Source organism: Manis javanica, chromosome 10 (genome assembly GCF_040802235.1).
Source record: "Manis javanica isolate MJ-LG chromosome 10, MJ_LKY, whole genome shotgun sequence".
NCBI classification, from domain to species: Eukaryota; Metazoa; Chordata; class Mammalia; order Pholidota; family Manidae; genus Manis; species Manis javanica.
This window is the reverse complement of record NC_133165.1, coordinates 67,365,642-67,388,874: the sequence shown is the minus strand read 5'-3', so window position 1 is coordinate 67,388,874 and position 23,233 is coordinate 67,365,642. Positions and strand designations below refer to the sequence as shown.

The following is a 23,233-nucleotide window of genomic DNA, read 5'->3' as shown; positions in this document are numbered from 1 at the left end:
TTGTGCCCATGTGGCACAGTTGTTAAGAGAATGAAATGCGTAAAATCAAATATGCAATTAAATAAGTGAATATGTCAAGTGCAAAGCATAGCACCTAACACTGGTTAAGTGCTCAACAATATTAACACTGTCCTCTACTTCATTTCCATCCCCTACCCACCCTCAGAGGCAGAGAGTGAAACCTACTGGGCAAACCAACACCAGTAGCCTATTGGGAGATACCTCTGGCTGCAGAGGAAGGGCCATGCATATTACAGAGACTAAAGTCATTCAGTAGATTTCAGGCCTCCCAGGTATGAAGACAGCTCTTTAAATAAGACTTTTGTCCACTTTCCCTGACAAACAGTTGAAGTACTTTCTGCAAGTCATAAAAGTGATCCAGATGGTTAAACAGAACCCCAGTGGAGTCAGCTATTCCTTCTCTTGAGAAGGTCATGTAGGGGAAAGAGACTAGACATCTTCTGGCGGATTGTTTCCAAGCCAAAGATGTTAAGAATACATCCGTGGCACCCACTTCCCAGAGCAGTTCATGCCAGCAGCTTGGATGGAGTGAGAGGAATGTGAGAGCAGGGACAGGGGCAATTAGGGTCTGGGTTTAGCCCATTCAGTGCCTGGAGCAGAACAGCTGGCTCAGAGTGTGAGAGTTTTGGCTCAGACATTTGGCAACCCACTAGCTGTGTGTGCATGCGTGTGCGTGTGCGTGTGCGTGTGTGTGTGCGTGTGTGTGTGTGTGTGTTTAACTAGCTTGCAAAATGTTGAGCCTCCCTTCTTCCCTTGATCATTTGGCAGGAATATTTTTGTTGGCAAATAGCAGCAAAGACCAGGTACCAAAAATATCCACAGTAAGCTTCCCTATTACTATTTAGATTCAGGCCCATTTTTACTTTCATTGGAGAGCAGTGGGAGGCCATTTACAGTCATGTCAGAGTGGGCTTAACATTAGAATGGCTATAAAAAAATTCTTTTAAACTGACAATACCAAGGACTGGCAAAGACAAGAAGCAGCATCGCTAGTAGTAATGCAGAATAGGATAGCCCCTCTGGAAAATCTGGCAATTTTTGTAAAGTTAAGCTTACACTTACAATATGACCCAGCAGTCTTTATTCTAAATACTATCCTAGGGAAATTAAAATTCTTGATCACATGAAAACTGCATGAGTATTTATAGAAGCTATTCATAATTGCCAAAAATGGAAAATAATCGAACTGTCCTTGAATGGGTAATTGGATAAACAGAGTTATAATCATTCAACATTTTCTTACAACCAAAAGGAATGAACTATTGACCAAAGGCATTGTGCTTAGTCGAGGAAGCCAGACTCAAAATATTATACACTGTATGACTTCAAGTATGTGATGTCCCAGAGAAAGCAAAACTCTAGGGACAAAGAACAAATCAGTTGTCACCAAGGGCTCTGGGTGGGTGGATGGTTTGACTAAAAAGAGAAGCATACAAAATGCTTCAGGTGAGGAAACTATCTTGTGTGCAGATCATGGTGGTAGTACAGGACTCAGGACTATCATTTGTTAAAACTTAAAAAACAATATACAGGATAAGATTTTACTTTCAATTTAAGTTGAAATTAAAAAAATGAAAGCTGCAGTGGCTATATTAATGTCAGAATATAAAAGCAGAAATCAATACAATAAAAAACAGAAAAACAATTGTGAATATAATTAACTAAAAGCTGGTTCTTTAAAAGGTTAAAAAAAACTGATAAACCTCTTGCCAGGCTAATCAAGAAGAATAAAGACACAAATTACTGACATCAAGAACAACCAAAGGGTCATCACTATAGATTCTGTAGACATAAAGAGCATATAAAAACACTATTTAGTAAGGAAATTGAACAACTTTATGCCAATGAATTTGACAGCTTAGATGAAATTCATTGAGAAATTCATCAAAAGACATAAACTGCCTGATAACTTCCAGTAGATAACCTGCATAGCCCACATCTATTAAAGATATTGACTTGGAAGGGGAGAACCTTCCTAGAAAGAAAACTTCAGGCCTAGTTGGCTTGACTGGTGCAAATTGCCAAAGATTTATAGAAGAAACATTACCAACTCTAGAGATCTGGAAATAGAAGAGGAGGGAATACTTCCCAACTCATTTAATTTTTCATATATTTTTTTAAACATCAAACAGAAAGCAGTGCTCTCATTACTTACAAGGCCCCCAGATCGAAATCATTGCCCAGGAACTCCTCCAGCAGACTCGTATCCAGGGCCGGATTCCCCAGAGGGCCATCAGTCCCCTGAGCTGCAAAGACAAATTAAAAATCCTAAGATTCATGAAGACTTCAGAATGACTAATGGCTAAAAACAACAGACAAAGCAACTAAATGGCATAAGGCATGCATTGAGAGTTAAGGTCTTTCCTCTATTCAAATACTTCCTCCAGAAATCTCTTTTGATGTCACACTCCTCCAGCAGCCTTCCTGGGCACCTTTAGGTGCCCCTCTTTATGTGTGTCCATTAACACCATGTGCTTTGCCCTAGACACTATTATAATGCTTGCTTTTGTGTTTGTTTCTCTATCTGAAGTCTTTTAGGGCAGGGACTGTGTCTTTCTTTTTGTAGCCACAAAAATCTATGGTATAAAAAAGGCAGCAATAAACATCTGCTGGATGGATTAATTGGATGGATGGATAAGTGGATTGGTGGTTGGTTTGTTGTTTGGACAGATTATTTCCAACAAGAAGTTGAGTAACTTTCTTCAACTTTTTTGTTAGACTTCCCAAAGGTTAACACAATATTTCTGTCCTTTCTCCTGGTTTAAAAAATGAAAATAAATTTCCTGTTTTCTTTCTGGTCATAACAAAAATGTTAGAATTTTAAAAGAACATAAAATATAGGAATATATTATAAAGAAGATAAAACAATACTTACTTGTGGATAAAATGACTATACCTAGCAAATGCAAGTGGAGCATCTAACAACAATTAGAAATGATCAGAAAATTCAACAGTCATTGCTTAAAATTAAATATTAAACTAATTAGGTCCTTATATGCAAAAAATAACAAGTAAACCTCTCAGATAAATATAATGGAAAAAAGTGAGGTTCTATTCAAAATAACAAAAATATAAAATATCTATCCATATATTTAGGGACAAAATCTTTTTAGAAAGCTAAAAAAAACCTCTATGAAAGGTCATAAGAAGTTTGAATAAATGAAAAGATCTACATTGTTCTTAGGCTAAAAGACTCAATATTTTAAAACTTTTACTAAACATTATTTAAGATGTCTGCCAAGCCCATATATTCATTTTCTGAGAACTTCCCCCTTAGAAGCCATATTTTTAACACATAACCTCTCCGGGCACCTGAAGCAGGAAGAACCAATCCATTGCTTAGCCAATGACCAATTCAATTATTTCTTCCAAGAATTTGAACTAGACTTTACAGCTGGTGGTTGAGATTAAGTCAGGTTATAACTAAGGCATGGACTGGAGTGATAGTCTAAATATTTGCTGAGGTCCTTCTTGACTCTATCCTTTCTAAGGCCTGGTTTTTCCACTTCTACTCCAATCGTATGACAAACTTTGGTATACACCCAACAAACCCTTTTTAACTGGGTTGTATGTTATCTGAAATTAAATAATCAACAAGTTAAAATGTCTGGAAATTCTTCTGGAAGAATAAATACCCCAAAATCACCAAGAAAACTAGGGAGAAAGGAGGTAAATCAGTGCTGAGAAACAAATGGACATATGAAAGGAACACAAAAAAATCTGGGCTATATCAAGAAATATTACACATATTGGGAATATATAAGGACTTTTAGTGCATAATAATCATATACTTTGACAGAAGCAGTGAGAAAGATTAAATATTTAATAAAAGTTGTGGGGACACATTGGTCAGACATTTAGGAGAAAGAGACCTGGATCATTTTCCTACTTTCATACCAAAATTCCAGATAGATTGAATATTTCAACATAAACAAGTGAACCCATAGAAAGAAGATGTGTGAATATTCTTATGATCTTGATATAAAGAAGGCTTTGCGAGCATGGCATAACAAATAAAAACTATAAAGAAAAATACTGATAAATTTCACTTTACACATTTTTTGAGGGGGAAGAATTTTTCCCATTTCATTTTGAAATAATTTCAAACCCTAAAGAAAAATTTCAGGAATACAAAGGAACTCATTTATACCCATCACTCATAATTCACCAATTATTAACTTTATTGGTTTTTTTCTGGGTACAATTTAAATAGGTAATACTTAGAATCTCTGTCCCCCACACCAACGTCCTTCCTGTAATCCAGTGCCTTGCCTTCCCCCGGGGGAGGGGGTGGGGCAGGCCCCTTCACGTCCAGATCACCACACTAGTTACAGGAAGGCCATTTTATGCTTAGCTTTTGGGTTGCTATCTCTTCCAAGTGCACTAAAATAAAACTGTAAAAATCTTGAGCACCTCCCAAGTGTGAACATTTGATGGGTGCCAGAAAGGGGGAAGGGAAGAGGGAAGAAAGAAAAGGGAAGAGAAAGAGGAGAGAGAATGCCAAGTCTTTCAGTGGCAGGAACAAAGAGGGAAATGGATGGAAGCCAGTCCTCAAAGCTGAGATGCTCAGAAATGACCTCACAGTGGGTTCAGTCTTGAGCTTGACTCTGAAGAACACATAGGGTGGAGGTGAGTGAGGAGAAGACACATTCATACTTTCACTGATTCAACTAATATTTATCAAACACCTGCCATGTATATGTCAAGCACTGTACACGGTTCTAGAACACAGCAGTGGGGGAGGAAAAAAAAAACAAGACCTGTTCGTGGGGGAGGGGGTGCCCTATATACTAGGGGAGGGAAAGGTGACAACAGTGGGGGTGGAGGAGGACATACATAACACAGGAGCCCAGGAGCCCAGGAGCATAGGAGCACAGGAACCCAGGATCCCAGGAGCCCAGCAGCACAGACAGGAGAGGTGGTCAGAGCAGGGGAGGCCTTTGGAAAGTGACCTGATGTTTTGCATTTCTACGCGGTCACTCTGATTGCTTTGTGGGAAAGGACTGTAAGGGGACATGAAGAGAGGAAGGGAGATCAGTGGGGTAGTATCTCAGTTGTCCGGGGACATTCAGAGGTAGTTTGGAGTTCTCACTCTGGGCCAACCAGAAGGAGGAGCATTTTACCTGGCCTCACGAATCTTCATAATAGCCCAAGGAGAGGGACATTAATATTATCCTGTTTCCAGAGAAGGCAGAGTGATTACATGGGCTAATTAGCTTTCCCAGGGTCACACAGGCAGTAAGTGACACACAGGGGAGCCCAACAGGCCTACCCCAATTCCTGGGTGTGCTCTCACTGCCACCCCGACCCCAGGCTTCCTCAGGCCCCCAACAGACCAGCCACCTGTAGAGATGGCTGGCTTGCTCCTACCACTGCCCTATACTTGGGTGAAGCCTATTGCTAAAAGAAGCAGATGGAAGGAGGGATCCATTTAGTTTCCTACTAGCCCCTGCTGGTGTCCCATCTGCTCTGTACAGCACACACAAACACATACACACACACACACACACACACAATTCCCAGGCACAAACAGGATGTGGCCCTTGGATGCTAAGACATGACCGATGCTCCACTTGCTTTATATCACCTGCCCTCCCCTCCTCTCATCCCAGGTAGAAATAGGAGCTGGTCCCTAGCTCCCAGGACCTGCCCTGGTGGCTGGTCCAAACACCTTAATGAACAAGGGGAAGTGTTTCCCAGAGTAGCCAGCTTTCTCTCAGGCTCCAAAATCACATCTGTGCCTTCCAGACCCAGAGGAAATCACTCAACAAGATAAATCTGTATGTCAGACAAAACTGTTTGCAGGAGGCTTTACACACACAGGGCAGCTCTCAAATGGCTCTTAAAATAAATCTTAGGCTTTTAGAAATAATTACTTTGCTCTACATGTCTTAAACACTTGTTTATAACACCCAAACCTGCTGAGACGGCATTGTTGGGCATCTCTCCCCATCAGGGAAGCTCAGTTTCAAACATTGTCCACTCTTTTCTACATTTGTCTTTTGTGACTGAGAAGAGCCGCCGCAGCCCTGTTCCCAAGAGGAGCAGCTGCCCAGGCCTCCTGGGAACGCCGGAGAGCTGCCCACCTCACTGCTCTTGGGAAACAAAGCCCATCCCCCACCCCCCATCCCCATCCTGGTTCCCTGCCTCCCTTCCAGGCACAGTGACACCTGCAGCTGGTAACCTGTCCTGTGGCCTTGGTCTTGGCAGACAAGAAAAAAGCACATGGTGATAAGGATCAGCCCACCAAGGAGCACCAAGGCACATCCAAGTTGCACCCACAGGATCTGCTGGCAGACTCACACATGCCTTTGGGAAACAGTGCTTCTTCAGAGGTATGAGTAGAGCGCTCACAGCAAGGACTTCCTGTCAGTACTCCCTGCCTCCTCCGCCCACCTGCACAGGCACCTCCCACCAGCCCTTTCTTGCCTCCATCTGATAGGCTCCCAATCCCTTTCCTCAATCTAGATGCCCCCCGGTCCTTCCTTTGTCTGCTCTTTCATCCTTTGTCCCAAAACAACAATACCCAGAGTATTCAGACAATAGGCAAGATGGCAAAATGTGTCTGTTATCACAATTGTACATTTTGAAAATATTCTAAAAAGCAACAATGAGGATCCCCTAAATGGTTGCCCTTTGGATTTAGACATAAAGACAGCTCCCTCTGATAGACCAGTGTTCTTGAGAAATGTCAGTGGATATTCCAAAGGAGAAGTGGTGGGAGAAGAGGAGATGGAGGAGATACTCTCCTTCTCTGATTGCCAAGGGATACTTTTGTCTTGACAAGCCACTGAAAATAAAACTGGATTTCAAATCTAACGATGTTTCGAGCCATAGCCATTCAGAGTTAATGAGTAAGGTAACATTGCCAATCATTAATTGACTGTTTCATTCATTTTTTTAACATTTGCTCATCATCCACTATGTATCGAGGAATAAAACCAGCTCAGTGAGAGGGACAGGGAAATCAGCTGCAGGAGGACCTGGTGTTAGGGTGGCTGTGGACACGGGTACATCCTAGGGAAGACTTGCCATCAGACAGGCTGGGGTGCACCAAGGACTGCCTGCAGGTGACACTGGAGGGCGATTCTTAAGGATAAGTAGAGGGTGATAAAAAAATATTCTAGAAACAGAAGAGAGCACTGGCAAATGAATTCAATCAGTAGCAGGGCTCTGTGGGAATGTGTCAGTAGTCTGGCCAGAGCCGGAGGCAGGTGCAGAACATGGCACAGACTGAGAACAGTGCCTTTCACAGACCCCACTGCAAGCTGTATGTACTTTTATTTCAACCACTTGCAGCAATTACGGAGTGAGTGTCTATCTCTCTCTACTGAACTCTAAGCCTGCTAGGGTAAAAACTGCCTCTTTTTGTACACATGCTAAGCACCCAGAACAAGGTCTGCAACATGGTAGTCAGTCACTAAATACTGAATTATTTGAATGAGTAATAAAATTACAATGAATAAATGTGATTATGAATGGTGGAAGGTCTATCTAGAGAAGCTGGTATACACGAGATAATGATAGTTCATAGGTAACAAGGTAAGGAATTAATACTGAAAGTTATGGAGACATTGAAAATTTTTCACCAAAGGAAAGACATGATCAGGTTTATACTTTTGAAAGATCACTATGCCTGCTGGAGGTAGACTGGACTGAAGCTGGCAAGACTAGAACAAAGGGACTAAAGATGCTGCCAACACTAGTTTCCCTCAGTAAATCACACAAACACAATCAAAGGGCACCTGCTATGGACAGGGACATGCCAAGTGCTAGAAACACCCAGACAAAGGAGCCTGAGTAGTTAAGGGTCCTGATTCCATAATCAGGCTTGATTTGTACAACCAACTGTGGAACCTTAAACCACTTCTCAAGCCTCTCTATGCCTCAGTTTCCTTATCTATGAGAGCATCTACTCCATACAGCTATGAGGATTAAGTGAGATAAAGGGGCTTAGCATAGTCCAGCTCAATAAATAACTACCCTTTGCCATTACCATCAGTTTCTGTGTTCAAGAGGTTCAAAGACTAGCAAAAAAGACTGACATAATAACGTACCCTAGCAGTGCGATATGACCATAGAGATGTACACAGGGTATTATGGGATGCTGAAAAGACTCAACTGGAGCAAAAGGGGGACAGGAAAAGCTTCTGAAATAGAGAACAGAGGTGCATGAGGTTGGACCTGTCTGTGGGGGCAGATCTTCAACCCTTAAATGTTATGAGACTCTGATTTAGTCAGTGGACGAGGCATCAGGAAAGTGGACAGTTGAGGCAGCATGCTGAAGCCAGCTTGTGCAAGCTGCTCATGCACATCAACTCCATATTTAGTGTCTTCATTTTAGTAGCTTGAAGTCAATCATAGTGGAAATTGACAAACACTACAAACCAGGGAATTTTTTTTCCCCAAAAGAGTTGGCTGTTAAACACTTACCAGCTCACCACTGGATGTAAGTAATATTTGAGAGACACACTGGACTTTGTGACTGACTGGAAGGAACCCAGGAGATTCTCTAGTCTGTTTGGTGACTGGGTTGGGGATTGTGCTGGAGCCTTGAGACTAGGAGAGACTAGGGTGAGGAACCTGGTAAGGAGCTTGAGCTTATCTGCTTGGGGCCATGTCCATCAATCCTATTTTTGCACTCTTGGAGACAGAAGTGAGTGGCAGGTTACTGCCCTCAAGAAAACTCCACCCACTGACCTGGAATCCTGAGAGACTCCCAGTCTTCCTTGTACCATCGATCCACGAAGAATCTAATCAGTTCTTTCAATCAGGGTTAACATGACCCATTGTTGCAAACAGTGAACAAATTAAAAGACTCTCTGGACTTTAGCATGATATGAGTCACTGGAAATGTATGTGCCCAATAATCAAAAGATAAAATTTAAATTAACTTCATTCAACTTGAGTTAATAAATAGTTCAAGCACATTGTGTAACAGGATGGCAACACCCACATGGGTTCCCTATAACTGTCACAGAGGCAAAATTCTAGAAAGATTTGCTAAAAACTTGCCTGTTGGAATCTAATAACAGCTGAAGACATGGTGGAGCCAGCATATGCCAACCAAGAACCAGCTGTGTGAATGGACTTTATTTTTCTTCCTGTTCAGTTACTTGAGTAGAAGATTAGTAGAGTCTCTCTGGAAATGCATATCTTGACTTCAACTAGACAACAGAATTTTTCACTCATTTATTCAACATTCAATAAGTATTTAATGTAGTGTGTGTATGCTAGACACCAGGAGTATAACAGTGAGCAACACTCAATCTTACGCTCGAGTAGGGGAGGGCAGTACTACCAAAGTGTGAAAACTCACGCCCAAGGAGACACATGGGCAGCTTCTACTCTGATTTGGGGGACGAGGGTGGGCAGTCAAGGATGGCTGTATTTGTAGCTAAGGTGAAGAATGGTAGAGGAAATCACATTAGAGTTAGGTAAACTTACACGTGGGAGAACTGTACCCCAAAATGGTAACCTGGAGAAAACCCTAAAATTCAGTATAAAATGATTCTGCTCTCATCCTTCTCAGTAATGTTATTTGGACTTAGGTAGGTGTAGAGAGGGCAAAATGGCCCAGTATGCAGACAGCCTGAAGGAAGTGGGCCAGGTGCAAGAGTATGAAAGAGTCAGGTCTCACCTGGGCTGACGGCAAGATGGCTGACTCCGACATGATGAAATTTAGTAAATACATTTGGCTCTACATCAACTTTTAAAATTATGTATATGTGTGATGAGGGGACTTGGTTTATGAGTGAAGAGATAATAAAGACAAGTCTTTATGTTGTGTCATCATGAGGAAGTACTGGGAAGACATAGAAACGAATACAGGTAGAGTTATACTAATAAAATCATTGAGTGCAGAGCTAGAATGGGGAGGTCCCTGGTCCTCTCTGCACAGGTCTAACCTTGAAGAGCTGGGCCCGAGACCTCAAGGGGAATATTGACAAACAGTAGGGTGCCTGGAGGAGATACAACAGACTGCAAAAGAATCACAGGTCAAGCCACATGAGAGATGATCAGTGGAGAATAGTTAGTAATCATAATAATACTTGGTTGAACACTTTTTATGGACCAATACGGTGCTATGAATTTTATATTTACTTTCTCATTTAATCCTCATGATAATTTTTTTCCACCAGTTAGGTATTATTATCCCCATTTTTCAGAAAAGCCAGTAGCCTCAGCAAGCTTAAGTAGCCTGCTCAAACTATAACAGCAGTTACTGTTAGCAGGAAAGAAGGGGTGCACTGCCATCAGACAGGCAGCTGATGGCGTCTGCCGCATATAAGCTGAAGATGTAGATCCAGGTCCTTTCAGCATTAGCGTCACTACACTTCCGTACGACTGTGTCCTCTATTGCTTTTTCACAAACTCAGGAGCTGCATGGTGTAAATAATAAATGATTGCTGATTGGCTCAACACCTTTGGAGAGCTGTCTTTGTGGCATATGACCAGCTTCCCAGTGAATAATTGAACAATTCAGATGGGTTTTAAAGTACAAAGGGGAACTGGTTAGTCCATTGCATCATGTAACCTCAATTTTCATGAACGTATTTCAGTGTCTTCACTAGCTGACTATAGATTCACTTTCCTTCTCCTTTTGAATTGATGATTTTAAATACAAATTAAGTAAGATCCTCTGGCCTTTCTGGAAGCCTTGGAACTCATTTTCTGAGAGTTTTAGAACCTTACAGCTGAGCTTCCTCCCAGCCCTTCAACATGAGGATTTAGCTTTCATGCTTTGTCCATTTTCTGTTCAATAACACATAACATATTAACTACTGTTAATATGTACAGGAATAAATAAACACCAAAAGATAAATGAAACACACTCAACTACATGTTAACCAATATTATTTTTTAACCTTGAAAGATACATGTAGAAAACAGAAGCTGGCAACATTTCCTTTAAATGGTATAGGAATATATGAAGGAATCTCATTTATTTTATGTCCAAGGTTTTGAAGAATTATTGTTTGGTTTGGTTTACTAGAAAATCTTATTTTGCCAAGGGCCAAAAATGAGAAGAAAGAGGAGGAAGAGGAAAGCATGAAGAGAAAGGCATCCCAAAGGAGGGACAGCTGAAGTGGGGGTACCCACCCACAGGCTTTACAGGTGGTTGGGCCCATGTGGAGTGTACAGTGTTCAATATTAAACCAGTGCCCCTTGGGAAGACCCTGCAGGGCACAAATTCAGGAAAGCCTATGGCTTTCAGCAGTGACTGTCCTGCCTCAGCGATGCCTTCCTGTCCTGCCAAGCCAGGCAGACAGGGAGGGCACAGCTCAGCAGAGCACACTGGCTGGGGGCTGAGTCTCCAGCCAGGTGTAGCACAGAGACTCAGGTCTTCTTATATGCAAGAAATAAAGGAGGGAAATCCAAAAGACCTGGAATCCTAGAAAAGACCTGGAATCCTAGAAAAAACCAGGCTTGGGGTTTATTTATTGATTCAATGAATATGCTTGAGTGCCTAATATGGGCCGGTTCCTAGAGGCTACCAGAATGAACGAGGCATAGTTCCTTCCTTCTGGTTGTCCACAGGAGACACACAGTAAAAGGCAATACATGCTTTGAAAGATGAAGTACAAAGCAGCCCACAGACCCAGGAGCCCTGAGGGCACCCACAGCTGACCTCAAGAGCAAATGGCAGTTAGCCAGATCAACAAGGGAGAGGAGAGCATTCCAGAAGGAGGGAGCCCTGTGTGACCCAGAGTCAGGAAAAGCATGAGATGTGGGCAACTACAAGTCAGGCAGAGCTTGGGCAAATCCGAGCTCTGATGAACCTCTCTGGGACTGTTTCTTTCTGTGGAAAAAAAGGAGCTGGGTTTTATCAACTTACAGTGTTGTCTGCAGACTAAGTGTGATAATATATTTAATTCACTTACTGAGAGATTTTCTCCTAGATCAAACTCTACTCAGGCCCCCTTGTACTTTTCAATGACACCTCCTTCCTTTCATGTTTCCCTCTGCATTGTCCAATTTTAGCAAGAACCTGATAAATCAGTTTAGCCAGAATTCCCACCCTCCATATCTGATCAGCCTTGCTATCTGGCTGGGCTCCTCATCCTCCAACATGCCCCAGGTGATGGCTGGTCATCCCTGCCTTCTTTCAGCAAGAATTCTGTTAAGTTGGTTTAGCCAGAATCCTCCCTTACCCTGCTCCTTGGCTAGAAATTCCCACTTGCCAGCACTGGTACTCAGAGCTGAGCCCACTCTTCCCCAGCTGCAAAATTTCAGCCGGGTGGTCATTATATCTATGGTGATATCCCTCCCTTGAATAATGTCATCCTCACCATGCTTTGACAATGTCATTGAATTGTTTTTCCTTAACACTATGATTGCTTAGCACATTATAAATGTTCATTCCCTCCTTACTCCTTCTCTGCTTCACACCTCACCCCACCCCACCCCAGCACAGGGTACAGAACAATAAACCAGTTGCTGACGGTGGGGCAGATCTGCTTCAACAAAGCAGGGAGTTAATGAAGGCCTAAAAGATAGGAACTCACTGGCTCTGTTCTGGGGAGTAGTGGTGGGTGGGTGCCGGTGGAGCGGGGAGCCAGTGGTCAGTCTGTGAGGGATTAATGGGGTGTCTGGAGTTAAGTGCAGGACGAGAGGATAAAAGGGAGGAGTTGCTTCCAAAGACCAAACATGTTTACTTACATATTTTTCTGACATCTAGCCCTCCAGTATGGAAGCTGACAAGCCAGTACACATTTTCACCTTTTTCCCCTTTGGGAAGGCAGAGAGCTATGCAGATGGGAGGAGCCTTGGATGTGAAATGAGAAGACAAAGGTTTTGTCACCCACCCTGACAGCTGCCAGTGTGATGGTATCAACTTCTTTGAGGTCCATTTCTTTTATCTGTAAAATGCCTTCCTCTTGGAGTCATGTGAGGGAACAATGACTTGATGGGAATGAAAGAGTTTGTAAAATGTCAAATTCTATATAAATAAACATAATACAAATGGAAGAGTGAGAAGAAAACTGAAGAACTAAGAATGAATGGGAAAAATAAGAAAATGTAAAAATCGGTGGCTGTGTATGGATTTTGGTTTTTTCCAACATCTCCATAAACAGCCAGCAAAGGGAAGAATGAGCCCTGAACAGGGTTTCCAGGCCTGACAGCCTCACCCCCATGAAAGGTCAATTAAGATTTTCAATGGAAGCCTGCTTCTCCCAGGGAGGGGAACAGATTTTTGTCTGTCTCATCCCCATGCAGATAAAAAGAGGAAATGGTAATTCTCCAAATGTTCCTGATGGCACACTTCTTGAGTCATGTGGCTAACAGATTTTAAAGTGCCCCTCTAACTGGAGTTAGCCTAGTCATGGTAGCAGCTAGATCTTACTCTTTTACATTCACAGACAGAAGTCATCCTAAAGCTCATGTACTTTCAGCAGAAGAGCCTTGGTTAGCTCTTCCCTCATAGTATTAATAAGAAATCTCTTGTAGGCGTCCTTTCTGCCTCTTCCTGCATATAAAGCCTCTTGGCAGATTTGTTTCAAAGCAACAAGCTTCCCTTACCCAAGAAGGGAAGAGAAAAAAGAGGACCGTTGTGCCTGCTCTTTGCATGTACAGAACCCCACGGCACATGTAGAATGCATATGGGAGAAGCAGAGTAAAATTCCAATCAAGACACTCTGATCTGCTTTTGTGTTGTAATACACACAATTAGAGGGGCAGCTATGCTGATTAAAAAAATATTCCTATACATGCTTTTATGAGCTCTTAAAAATGTAAGTTGTACTGGGGTACTTCATAGGATGTTAAATGGCATACATTCTTTCAATTCTTTTTGGATTTCCAACATTTACTTACTTATTATCCACAGACAAAAACAACAGAAGTAATTAAAAGCTTTGATACCTTTCAAAGAAGTAGAGAATTTAGCTTAGTTATGTGCTTCAGAACCAGCTTCCCTGAACGCTGGCCATGTATGGTTGAATGACCTGTTCCAGGTCTGTGATAACCCAGGTCAGCAGATAACATTTTCTCACATGCATTTTACACCACCCCAGCCTTTTTCCCAAAGAAAATTGACAGATAAAAGAACTAGCTCCCTTACAGTGAGAGTGTCACAGAACAGAGAAAATGAAACAAGTTCTCTCCTTAAACTGAATTTGCTGTCTCCCAACTTCAGAAGTTCTTACAGCTTTACTATAAAATTAGCATAAAATGTTTTAGACTATTTAATAACAGACAATTACAATAATGTATTCCTTCAGCTGTGATTCTATCCCCAAACAAGGAATGCCCGCTAAACCTTGGAAATATCTTATCATTTCACTGTTCTGTCTTTTCTAAAAATGTTCATTTCAAGACCAACATGGAAAAGCTGAACCTTTAGCAATAAAAGGAAATACTCAGTACTTTGTCCTTTGTTGCTTGGCAACTAAGGGCTATAAATGGATTTTATGATTATAAAGGTACTGGAATTAATGTGAACATGTAAAAGTTGTAATAACTCCCTGGAGACAGGAGTGTTTCTTTGAAAATGAAATACATGAAGACATGTGTGTGTGTGTGTGTGTGTGTGTGTGTGTGTGTATATATATATACATATAGCTTGTTCCCATTTTTTTCAAAATAAATAAAGCAAGAATGTGGTTCCTTCACACTTGCAAATGCTATAATAGATATCAATAACTATTATTTATTTTATCATTTTGACATTTCATCATTAATCCTCACAACCCTTAAGAGGTAGATGTTATTACCCCCATTTTACAGATAGAGAAAACTGAAACTTAAAAAGTGTTCAGCAATGGGCCCAAGGTCACACAAAGGAACAGAGGAACCAGACCTGACACCCCGGCCTGCCTGAGCCTAGGCTCACACCACCAACCCCACACCGTGGAGATTCATAGGAAGCATATTTCTCAGCTCTTCACATTTGAGAATATTGATTGCTTCCACCCTATGGAAGTGACACTTTTTCCAACTATCAAATCATATGATGTTCCCCTTAAAACACATGACTCCCACTGGTATACACAATCATTATTTGTTATGGTGCTAACAGCAGGGTATCAAATATCAGGGTCCCACCGTGCTGGACTTTTTGTCCTGAGTCTCGTTACCAAACCGGACAAGGTCGAGAGTTAATATTTTCTACTACATTTATGAGCAAACCCAGCCACCTAAATTCCCTCTGTGGAGTTCTGTCGGCATGAAGCAGTAGCACAGGCCAGCGCCGGTGTTCTTGTGTCTTTGCCTTCTCATGAGTAGTCCTGTCATTTGAGTTTCTGTAGCTGCCTGCTCTATGAACATAAACCATTGTCTTTTTACCACTAACACATCTTATGGAGCTAGCGCTGGGCCTTTAAAAGTATAAACATTTTTCTTCACTACAGAATACTCACAACACTACTTCATTGAGCAGTAATTGTGTGTCAGGTACTATGCGAAGTACTTCACATACATCATCTGAATTCTCATTCCTCTCCTACAAAGTAATGGCTACTTCATTTGACAGATGAGGCAACAGCATCAGAGAGGCCATCATTTGCCAGTGCAGCACAATAGAGGTGGGATTTGAACCCAGGGCGATTTGGACATACTAACTTCTATGTCACTCATCACCACATGCTCAGGTAAGGGTCAGGAGCTCAGGGTTAGTGTGTGTAATTTGTAATGGTGCCCAATTTCCAGAGCAGATGTGGGTGGCCTGTGAAATGTGGGAAAGATGCTGTAATGAGACAATTCCCAAAATCATTCCTACAACCCCAAGTCTATTACCTTGTCTATGTTTCCTGGTGCCTAGACCTTTATTTTGTTCAGGACTACAGCTCTCAGTCCTCCATTTGACTCCTAACGTCTCCTAGTAACTTCTAAGTATTGATTCTGATTCTCAGCTCACAACTCAATTTGACTTATAGCCTGAACCTCTCACCTAGTGACTTGGACGTAGAATCCTCTCCATCTCCAGTTAGCACCTCTGCCCTGTTTCCTACTGAGCACCACATCACCTCCATTCCCTCCTGCTAATAAAAAGTTCCCTTTAGGGGAAACAAAGTTACCACACTAAAGGAAGATCACTACTACAGGCCATAGATCCGATAGCAAGTTACATCAAAAACCTTGGCGAGGAGCTGTGACTTCCTCCCCAGAGCTGATTCTGATATTAAAGTATCTGTAAGAAAAGGAGCATAAACCAGACTACTATGTACAATGCAGTAAATTGTATACACTGCTTTTCCATAAGAGTTTTGGTCAAGAACGCCATTCATTTAGCACATTATTTAACAAAAATGTTTTGAGTAACTGCTACATGCAAGACACTAAGCCCGCAAAAATGAATGAGATAAAGGCAAGTCTGCACCTGGAGATACTCACTGTCGTCTGGGGACACAGACAGGTGAACACATAAACGGAACTTCGATGTGGAGGGTGCACACCCAGAGGCATGGGCAAAGCGCTGGAGAAGCATGGAGAGTTTTGCTTTAACTGTCCCCAGGGAACTTTGTTGATGCAGTAAGAAAGCGCATTCTGGGCAGAAGGCACAAAGACCCCCCTGTTATGAAGCGGCAGGGTATATTCAAAGATGGTGGTTCAAAAAAGCCATGTAATGCCCTGACTAGTTGGTTATAGGGAACAGCAAGAACAATACTGAAGATAATAATAGTAATAACAAACCCAGAGCAATCCAGGCACTGTTCTGAGCCTCATGGATACTGAATTCGAGAGGTACCAATAATATCCCGGTTTCACAGATACATACTCGAGGCACTGAGGCATGAAGTAACTTGACAAAGATCACGCGGTTAGCAAGGAGCAGGGGCACAATGAGAGCTCTGGCCACAGAACATCCTCCTAACCACTTACACCAGATGTGAGCAGGGGGAGTCCTGGGAGACAAGGATGACTGGGACGTTACATCGGGCCATTCTGCTAAGCTCAGGCAATGGAGATGCAACAGAAATGTGTAAGTAGTGGCATTACTTCTTATGAGCCAAGAGCAAAGTGGGAGGTATCTCCACAGGGACACAAGTTAGGAGGTGATAGAATCCGGAGAGGGGTACTGCCTTTTTTAATAAGCCCACCCACCATCCCAGAAAGATTTAGGTTTCATCTTACCTACGCTACAAGCATTCTTCAGAAGCCACGTCAGTAAGCTACAAGCCCACCTTTTCCCTGACCCCTCCCCTCAAAAAGCCTGCCAAAAAAACCTGGCCATAAAAAAGGGTCTTAGCCTGTAAGAGACACGTTCTTTGTTCTGCTCGCCGGAACAGGGAGGTCCCTCTCTGGTTCAGCAATAACTAAAAGTTTAGCTTGGACTGTGGAGTTCGCATTCCCCTCTTTTCCTTTCTGGAGGCTCTTGCAAGAGATAAACGTCCAAAGGGGAGATTGCAGCTGAAAGACAATTCTCAGGTTGAAGGAACAGAATCTGGTCAAGGATTAGCTGTAGGGTGTAGGAGGAGCTGCCAGGGGAGACGCCCTGGTTTCTAGTCTCAGGGGCTCTGTTGGAGAGTGGGGGGAATACAGGAGGCAGCCGAGACTGAAACCATGGACGGGGAAGAGAACGAGCTCCACTTTGAATGTACTGATTTGGGAAAACTAAGGTACACCCGTGTACATACATGTGTACGTGAAACAGTTGTAAATATAGGCCGAATCAAACTGGAGCGAGTTTCCATGAATGAACAATGGGGGACGGTGACAAACCCCAGGGAGAATGCCAGGAGGATGAGCGCTGGAGGTTTGTAATGCAACCTAGCAGTTAGGAGAAAATTCAGAAGAGTCAGAGCAGAAGCCAGAAGAAGTTAGGTTGAAAAGTGAGTGGGATGTGAAGAATGAAGAGTATGGGGCTTTTTCAAGAGTTGGGTGAAAAAAGGGAAGAGAAAGGTGAGTGTTTGGAAGAAGGATGGAGTTGCAGGAGGGATTTGAATCTCCTTGCTGACTACTGATACCTCTCCTTTCCCTCGTACTGACCTTTTCCCAGAATCTTTTTAGAAGCAGGCTAGGCATAAACAATAAATGCTGTTCCCCGGTGAGGGGCTTCCTCCCAGCAGACTGGAGCCCTGCAAAGCATCTTGTCCAGGGCCTCGTGCACAGCCCCTGGGGTCAGGAGGAAGCTCCATGCACAGGAAATAATCACCTTTTTCTGGTCAGGTCAACTGCTCAGGGAGAAATCACCTGGTGTTCTAGACCCACCAGTAAAACTGAGAGCAGACTTTTAAGAATTTACTCCCTTTTTAGTTACAGTATCATTTGTGTGTAAGTGTTTCTTTTTACAACTCAGAATACAGAGATGAAATTTTAGTAAGTGTTTCATCACTGCTTTTAATCATGTTATCAAATCTCCCTTTCCCATCTCTGAACATCTGGAGTAGAATCTAGAAGTTTCTAGAGTATTTGATTGCTGAAACATGCCCGGTGCAGGATCTTCTGCCTGATTCAGAGTGCACCTCCCCCCTGTGGGCTGCTCCAGGCTCTGGCCCGTCTGGGAAGGTGGGGGAGAGAAGGGGCCGAGAGCTTGTGCCTGGAGCAGGGGCTCCTAACCTCTTCTGGGCGTCCGATGGAAACTATGGAGCCTTTCCCTGTAAGTATAAGCCTTTGCAAATACATATTTCCACCCAATCTCAGACAGTTCAACTTTCCCCCTCCCCAGTCCTATCCCAGGTGAAGAACTCTAAGCATAGAGTCATTTTTTAGTCAAAAAGTGAAAATAGCAGTGGTAGGGACAGTCTGCAGATCGATTAAACTTCTTAGCAGATAATTTGGCAGCACTTACCAAAGAGCTAATTTTTAAAGAAAATTCTCTGTGCCAAGAATTCTATTTTGGGGAGATTCATATAAAGTAAATAACTAAGGCTTTGGGGTGGGGAGGGATTATCACAGTACATGTATAATAGGTAAAAATCAAGAACAAGCTTACATGTCCAACAATAAGAACTGGCTAAAGATGAAACATCTCAAATTAGAGGTTCTCTCGTGTGGCCCTGGGGCCTGAAAATGTGAGAGGTGCTCTCCTGCTCTTTGTTGCTGTTTCAAAGCAGTTTTCTTCACAAGCTTCAGCTCATTTTAAGCATAGACCTAACGCCACCTCCTGGCAGCACACCTACCGACTTCCTGGTCACTGTCCCTTTCCCACTGAGCGTTCAGCATCTGAGTCCCTCTCTTCCTCTCTCCAGCCCTGCTCTCGCCCACGTTCCTTCTGGTTGCTTCAGCAGGCATCCAGTGATACCCCAGCCTCCCAGGTCCCGAAGCTCCTCAGCTCTTACTGCCTTTCTCCACCTCACCCCAGTCACCTCCTCTCATGACCTCACCAATAACTATGCCAACCTCTAAAATACAAGTATATTGTATATAATAATTTGTAATCCACTTATCCCCTTTATATAATAAACACTTTCCTTAGCAGCATCGTTTTCAACAAATGTAAAGTATTTCATCATGTGAGAAAAAACACAATTTAATTAATCCACCACTATTAGAAATTTAGGTTTACCAATTTGGGGTTAAGTAAAATAACATGCCTCCTGTTTGACAGCCTTTTTCTCACAGTGGTACCAGCATGGTTGAAAAAGCCAAACATTTCACATAGTGTCTGGGTTTCCAGGGGAATGTTGGGATCCCTAGGGTGCCTGATCTGCCCCTTCCGCGTTAGCTCATGGGTCCACCTATTGCATGGGTGGCAGACAGGGGATCTGAATTAAAATTAGAATAGACGGCCCCCTGGAACCCTCTTTGTTCTTGTTTTCCTGAGGCACACCATAAAGATTTAGGCCTGTACGACAGTTGAAAATAAAAAAATAAGAGTCATGAGCTTCGACACTCAAGGCCATTTCATTCAAGATGGTATTGTCAATACAGATACTTCTTATTACAAACCTCTTCATTAGGAAAAGTACATTATTTAGGGCCTGGTTTCTAAGAATGAAGAGTCTGAGGAAACAGAAAAATAGCTTTCAGGTGGGTAACAAATTGCCAAAACTTTTCTTGATTTTCAGATCTTGAATTTTTATATGAAATCACATTTAATTAGAACTAACACATCAGCAGGAACATGACATGCAACAACTGGCCCTCCTCATTTGAACATTACATCCTCATTCTAAGGAATATTTGGGAGAGGAAATCACTAAAAATCTAAGGGAAAGAATTTAAATCCCTACAAGCTACCATTTAAAGAAGGTGGCTGTTGTACTGGGAACACAGTAGGTGTTCGAATATTTCCTGAATAGTGGAGGTAATAACGAATTGATAACTAGCTACGAGATTTTCAGGGGGTAAGAAATCATTTAATCCGTATTTCCAACTTTTATTTCTAAAATCTATCATCTTTTCTATCTATTCATTGAAAGACAATGTAAGAAAAATACTAACCATTTTATTCTCTTTCCATGAAGAAATGAATCGTCCCTCATGAAAAAGCCTTCAAACGAAGTAACAGAGATTGGTTTGGGCTAAGAAGATGTTATTATGAAAATAATCATATACTTATAACAGTTTGCAGAGGGGACTCATGAAAACGACACCCACAGAGACTTCTGAAAACAGTACAGAGACAGTTTCAGGATCCTATAGCTATAATATCACTCCTCCCCACCCCCCCGAAAAAAACCAGAAGGTAGACCAGATTAACTTTTCAGATCTTCTCCAGCTCTGGAAGAAAATCAAGTAGACTTTTTGCATTTATAAAATGAATTGGCTTTTTTAAAAATAAAGTGGATATAACTAGAGCTTGGAGCTTGCAAACTACTGCTGGAATCGAAGTCACATAAAATATAAAATCAGGCAGTAACAATCGAGCAACATCAGTGTGCCTCTGTGGGCCAAGCATGAGCCAGTGGGCGCACTGCCTGGGCCACTGCCAGTCAGGACACCTGGTGGGATGGGTCTGATGGCTGAGATAACATAATCCTTCCCTTGGTCTCTTACTCCTTCTTGCCACTTCTGTCAAAATCCAAGCCACAGAAACTATCGCATTGTGTTGAATCCTTCTGTGAGTGACCTGGAATCTATTTCTTCAGTGTGACCACCCTTTAGTGTCCAGAACTGTTGGGTGTTGGCTGAATTCCATTCAACCTTCAAACATCTAGCATTTGTCAGGCTCTTTACTAAGCATGAGAAATGCCAAAAGCTCTTTCTCAGTATGCTGGGAACTGCCCTTTGGGTCCTGTGAGTAAGAAGGTATGCCCTCACTTTTCCTACTCACTCCTGGAAAAATACCTTGAAATGTGTAAAAGTTGTGGCCACATATCCCTTCCTATGGAAATCTGAGCACAGCTAACCAAAAGGAACCAGACTTCCCGGATGAGAGCTCCCCACGGCACACCCAAGAGGTGCCATGAGGTGGCAAGTCCTTGCCAAACTTTTCAACAGACCCATCATTAGAACATCAACCAGAAGTAAATATGAGAAGCTGTACTGCTGTGTTAAGTTTTTCGAAAGACAAAAATATGGGTAACAACATCCTATAGTATGCTTCTCCCTTAGGGAAAAAGATTCATTAACTTCAAAAATAAATTATTATCCAATTTCACTGTTCTGAAAAATGAAGATGGGAATGGGGGAAGAGGTGTTCCTTTGTTGTTTTAGGCTGTTTTGTATTTAACTACACTATGAGAAAGACTATCTTAAGCAAACTCTTACATTTTCCTTGTACTATATTCAATAATTTGAGAGATATGACATCTGTAATTTTTGAAATGTAGGGAATTAGAAGAAATAAAATCTAGCAGAAGACAGGGACAAATACTAGTAACACAGGTATGCTGATTCCTGGGTTCTTTTAACAACCATGCTGTAAGATGGAAATCTGTACTTTTTCAAATCACTACCTATACCACTGATTAGGGCTACAAACATAGCAAATAAACCTCTACTTCTGATTTCAGGACAGTCAGTAGGATGGCCTTCCTTCCAAGGTGAAGTTTAAGTGAATTCCAGGAAGGAGAAAGAGTAACAGTGAGCAGTGGCAGATCTCAGAAGCAGTAACTTCATGGTGGAAACTGGCCTCTTACCTTCGAAGAACTGCTGCAGGGCCTCATTTTCGCCTACCATGTCCATGGTGCTGTGGGCCCAGGGATACGTTCTCACAGCGCAAGGGCTATCAGACCCCAGGAAGTATGTGCAGTCCTCCTGACTTGAAGCCTATGAATGCTCTTGAAAAGTCTTCATTTTCTTTTTATTGGAGTGGAGCATATTTTCAGCCATCTAATTGTACCCAGAAAGATAGTTAAGTTTTCATAATGATTTTAAAACTAGGATCGGCAAACTATACAGAAAAAAAAATTCATGAAAAGGGAAGTGGTAGCAAATCCATCTATCTGATTATCAGGAAGTGTGTCTACTCTGCCTTCGTCTGTTTCAAGGACCTTTGTCCTTAGTGACACACGTAATTACATAAATAGGCAATAAATACAGTCTTATCTCTGATTTGGCCTTCTTTGCCAACATATTTATATCTTCCCCTTCATCAACTGGATGGATTTAGCCACAATCATGCAAAGAGACAGATTTTTTGCTTTTCTTTTTTCTCACCTAGAGAAAGGGGGCAAATCAATAGAATCACTTGTATGGATACCTTGAATAGCAGATAATTTAAACAAGCTTGTGATAATGAAGTTAGGATTTGTTAAATATTTCCAAATTAACTCACAGTGGAGACAAAATCTTCAATACACACCTAGTCTATTTCTTCCAGTTTATTTTCTTTGGAAGTATAAAATAGATGTCCCTTTAATGAGCAATGAAACTGCATTTCTGATTCAATAATTCTTAACCACCAAGTATGTGGTTCATTACTTGCTGGTTTTTCTCCTAAATATAAAGCCATATGCAAATATGTTTTGTTTTCACTGCTCAGCAACTAATTTCATAATAGCCTAAGAAGAATACAATTAGGAAGTGAAGCCAATTCTTTTAGCCCCTTCCTTTTCTTCTTTTCTCCCTACTTTTAATGTTTATACTTAAAAAAAGTCATCTTTTTATTTTGAAAAAGTTTATAACCTATAGAAAAACTGAAAATATAGTACCGCGAAATACTCACATACCTCTTCGTCTAGATTTACTCATTACCAGTATTTTCTCACTTTTGCTTTTTATTTCTTGATGTATATAAACTTTTTTGGCTGAGCCATTTGAAAATAAGTTGCTGACATCCTGCCATTTCACTCAGAAGTATTTCTGTATACTTTCCCAACAAATAAGGGCATTCTCCCACATACTCACCATGTTATTATTATACCCAAGAAATATAATGGTA

The 23,233-nt window shown here is 41.8% G+C and overlaps 1 protein-coding gene across 2 annotated transcripts in view; it reads right to left on the bottom strand.

Moving 5' to 3' along the window:
• MYRFL (myelin regulatory factor like) overlaps positions 1-22,555 on the bottom strand; it is a 119,812-nt gene extending 97,257 nt beyond the window's left edge. The window contains exons 1-2 of one of the 2 annotated variants that reach the window (XR_012122363.1): positions 21,990-22,555; positions 2,177-2,267 (exon numbers count right to left, since the gene is read on the bottom strand). Coding sequence is in view for 1 of the 2 variants with exons in the window: in XM_073215587.1 (XP_073071688.1) it covers positions 2,177-2,267; positions 21,990-22,035 (137 nt within the window). In the remaining variant the exon portion in view is untranslated. The remainder of the gene's footprint in view (positions 1-2,176; positions 2,268-21,989) is intronic. The other variant, XM_073215587.1, reaches the window with a different exon arrangement.
• Positions 22,556-23,233: the final 678 nt, after the last annotated feature.